General features: G+C 37.9%; 1 protein-coding gene across 1 annotated transcript in view; it reads right to left on the bottom strand.

Annotated features, from left to right (window-relative positions):
- Positions 1-97: 97 nt before the first annotated feature.
- zcchc7 (zinc finger, CCHC domain containing 7) overlaps positions 98-4198 on the bottom strand; it is a 55366-nt gene continuing 51265 nt past the window's right edge. The window contains exons 7-9 of the mRNA XM_084097284.1: positions 2583-2678; positions 1272-1389; positions 98-1188 (exon numbers count right to left, since the gene is read on the bottom strand). Coding sequence (XP_083953410.1) covers positions 611-1188; positions 1272-1389; positions 2583-2678 — 792 coding nt within the window. The 3' untranslated portion in view covers positions 98-610. The remainder of the gene's footprint in view (positions 1189-1271; positions 1390-2582; positions 2679-4198) is intronic.

Genomic DNA, 4198 nt, shown 5'->3' with positions numbered 1-4198 from the left:
TAATGCTTACAATGGTAGCAGGCTAAAATTAGCATTTCCCAGATCACCTATCGCACCTTTAAAATAGACGTTAATACAAAAGATCTCAAACAGGATATCAAAACAAACAGACTTTAATTGAATCATGGTGTTACAGAACTCAGCATGTACATAAAATAAGAGAACTCGTCACGTAGGAGCAGGACACCCGTCACTTGCTCAACCTATCGAAACTAAGCACTTTTTAATGTCAGTTTAGTACATGAAAAACATTGTGTAATGCAGCCAAGCAATTTATAGTTCTTTTACAATTCTGTGAAAGTGAAACGAACCAAACACTGACACAGTGAATTTGCAATTTCAATATTCATTTGTTTTCCCTATTTATTTAACCTCTAAAATGAGATGTGATCAATTTAACATTCACAATATTCAACAGCACTTTAATTGTATTTGGGCAAGAGGGGCTTATTCGCATTGATTCGTTTTCCAAGAACAATCCTAAAAAAGTTCTAATACTGTACATGAAAACGTGGATGGAAGAAGACGGACCAAAACCAACTAGCCAACCTGAAAAAGCCAGCATTGGTGATAGAATCATCTGAAGTCGTATTCACATGCTTTGGCATTTTTAGGAACGTTTTTTAACCTTTCTTTGTTTAATTTGGAAAAGGTTTTCATCAGATGGATACATGGAAGAATTGTTTGCTGCTTTTTTTTGTCTCTTTTTCAATTTCCTCTCCTTCTTTTTCGTTGTTGTTTCCATTTTCTTTTTATTGTTCTTTTCTATTCCAAAGGCCTTTTTCAGCTTCGCATTGGCTTTCCGGGGAGACGGAAAAAACCCTGTCCAGTGAGGGCCCTTTTTGCCACCTCTAGGAAAGTCTGCATCTTCATCTATAACCATAACTGAAGATTTTTTCTTTTTCTTCTTTTTGGCTTCCTTCTGGCTTTGCTGCTGTGGTGTAAACTTGCCTTTGCCGTGGCTCCCTGGTGTTTGTGAGTTCTGCTTGACACTCAAGTGTTGGTGCGCTTGTTGATGATGTTTGGGCGTGTGTGCGATGCGTCTCTTCGGTGTGTGCTGGTTGTTTGTGTGAGTGTTGTGTGGGTACGGAGACTGTTTGTGGCTGGTTTTTTGTTTCTTCCTGGGCGGTTGAGGGGTAGATGTAAAACCGCCTCCATCAGTGGACATCAATCCGGCATCCTGAAGATCTGTAAGAGAAACGCATGTCCTTATATCTGATCAGTTTGATCAGTGTCTATCAATTCAACTTATCTGAAAGTTTCCAACAAACCTCTGGCCTTCTTTTTTAGTCTGTGCTCCCGGCAATTGATGTCCTTTGTTGTGTCATAATAAGTAATCATGGGCAGGGTGGGATACGTCCCGTTATACATTCTCCTCTGAGAGCATTCCTGCAGAAAACACACTCTTTAAAACCTCATATTATTAAGTAATTGTATTACTTTTTTTTTTTTCTATTTGATTATATTTTAAAATGTAATTTATTCCTGTGATGGCAAAGCAGAATTTTCAGCATCAATTCTCCAGTTTTCAGTGTCACGTGATCCTTCAGAAACCATTCCAATATGCTGATTTGATGCTTAAAATATATTTTTATTATCAATGTTAAAAATGGTAATGCTGCTTAATATTTTTGTGGAAGCTAATACATTTTTTATGGATCCTATGATGATCAAAAGAACAGTATAGATGTTTTGTAACAATGTAATAAATGTAGGCTATATCTTTATGGCTATATCTTTATATCTCAAACTTTTGAACGGTTTTGAATACAGTGTGTGCATAAGAATTATGCAAGTCAATATATCATATATTTTTCAAGTACATTTTACCAATTCCAAACCACATCAATCTTAATAAACTACTTCTAGATTTGTATATAATCATTTATAAGTTACATATAATTATTAACAAGGGCTGGAGGTGGAAAAACGCCTTATATATTTACATGTGCATTATTATTAAGCAGGTTTTCCTTTACAGGATGCAGTTCTGGAAAACGATGGCACTGGAGACTAAAGGGTTCCTGATGGTTTCACACCTAATTCTTTATTTTCTGTTTTTTGGGCGATGCTGCTGCCCCAATAAACATTTCTTGTCCTTTGGTCATGGCTTAGTTTTGCAATTTCTATTATTAAGATTGATGTGGTTTGGAATTATTAAAATGTGCTTAGGAAAAAAAAGATCAGAATATCAACTTTTATAATAACTATGCACACACTGTATACTTTAGTTTTAATATTGTTAGCAGAGCATTAGCATGTTGTATATGAAGATAACATAATGCCAAAAAGATTTGTACACACAGAGTAAGAATTAAAAAAAATCAGCAGTGTATGTTTTGTAAATCACATATTTGGAAAATGTGTCAATTGGTTTAAGTATGACAAACAGAGCAGTGTGAAATGATGAGGGGCCGGCACAGGTGTCAAGCAGGGGTTTTCATTCAGTTTGTGTGTCGAAATGTTGTATTTAAGTTTTGCTGAGGGGTTGTTGTGGTTGTTATCCATCGCAGAAAGCAAAAGTGACATCACAACATCAGCACACCCATGTGATGGCCCACGGATGAGGCCAATGCACTTACATGCCCAAAGTGTCCTCTCTTAGAGCAGTTATAACAGTAGGCAGGTTTCCTGCAGGCCTCTGGATCACTGGACTTGTTGAGAGGTCCCAAAGTGGTCTACAGAAAAACAAACAGAGCAAAGGGAGAATGATTACCAAATTACCAAAATAATGACACTGCCGAAATCTTTAAAAGAGAGTTTGACCGCCTCGACTGACAAAGTGCACCAAAGTACTCTCTTGTATTTACAGTCTGTCAAAAGAAAAACAGTGAAGCAGTTCCTTCATTCACACTCAGTATTGTACCATTTCAAATAGTGGTTCTCAACCTTCTTGACTCCAAGACCGCCCATTTTTCACAACAATATTTCCTCTATTTATTTTTTCAAAACAATTTTGCCTTATTTATGTTTTCTCACAATTTCAAGCTTGGCATTACTAGAAAAATCTATATTCATTATAAAAAAGTCATTCACATTATATTTTATTAATTTATTTGACTTTTCCTGGTCTAGAAATCACACTTTTATAGGCTTCATCGTATATATCCGGTGGGAACCCTGGTTCTTGAAAAATGAAAAACTGTTTTTGTTGTTTTAGCTTATTTTGCAATTAAACTTAATTGAAATAATTTTAAGTCATCTTGAGGCCCTCTTGAAAGATTGCTGAGACCCCCTGGTTGAGAACCACTGATGTAAAGGGATAATTAACAGACAAATAGACATTCTGTCATTATTTACTCATACTCCTATGCTGCAAAACCATCTCTGCTTTTTTCCCAACAATGAACGAGTCAATCGGACAATTTTGCTAATATACGTTATAGGTCACTTTTGTCCATTTTTGACAGTCCCTGGTCACTTTATGCTTTCATAGTGTGGAAAAGAGCAGCTCTGGCATTCTGCGAACGTCTTGTAGCAGGCTACCATGCTCATAATAACAAACCCTTTGTAACAAAAGCAAGCAGTCAGGTTAAGAAACCTCCAATTAGGGTGACATGAATTTGGGCACAACCACTACCAGAACACTCACTAAACACACACAAGAATACAACACGCTCATGTCAAGTGTGTGAATGCGCCTCGGCCTCTCAGCTGTGCCCTTTGTGAGCGTGTGTATGTCAGCGGTAGCCGACTACCTGCGTTATATTACTCTACTTCACTCAATTCCTTTCACTCGGTTCTGTTATTATAAACCTCACTTACATTTCCCATCTCGCTAGTGAATGATGACCCCCATTCACTCTCTCTTTCTCCCATCATCCACTCTGTCTCCTCCTCCCACTTTTTCTCACAGACATTCATATAATCTGTATATTTTCCTTTTCTTTGAGGTGATATGAGGGAGTGATTACCGAGGGTATCAACAAATCCCAGTAATGCGCTGGTGATAAGGCCGCCTTTGGAGTGTGTGTATGTGTGTGCGTTTCTCCATCTGGTCCCGGGGAGCCCAAAGGCGTTTCACGCTCCATCGCCCTCCGTAAATACAGCACGATAAAGAGGGTAAGCTGACTGGTGCGAGCATGTTTGTGTGCGTGTGTGTGCGTCGTGCCCGAAAACTACACACATATTGTCTTTTAATGTCTCCTCAAGGGGGCGTCGAGACATACACACACTCATATACACGCATTTTCAATAA

This window comes from Abramis brama (genome assembly GCF_963993115.1).
Source record: "Abramis brama genome assembly, chromosome: 2".
NCBI classification, from domain to species: Eukaryota; Metazoa; Chordata; class Actinopteri; order Cypriniformes; family Leuciscidae; genus Abramis; species Abramis brama.
The sequence above is the reverse complement of the archived record's forward strand: the minus strand, read 5'-3'. Positions and strand labels throughout refer to the sequence as shown.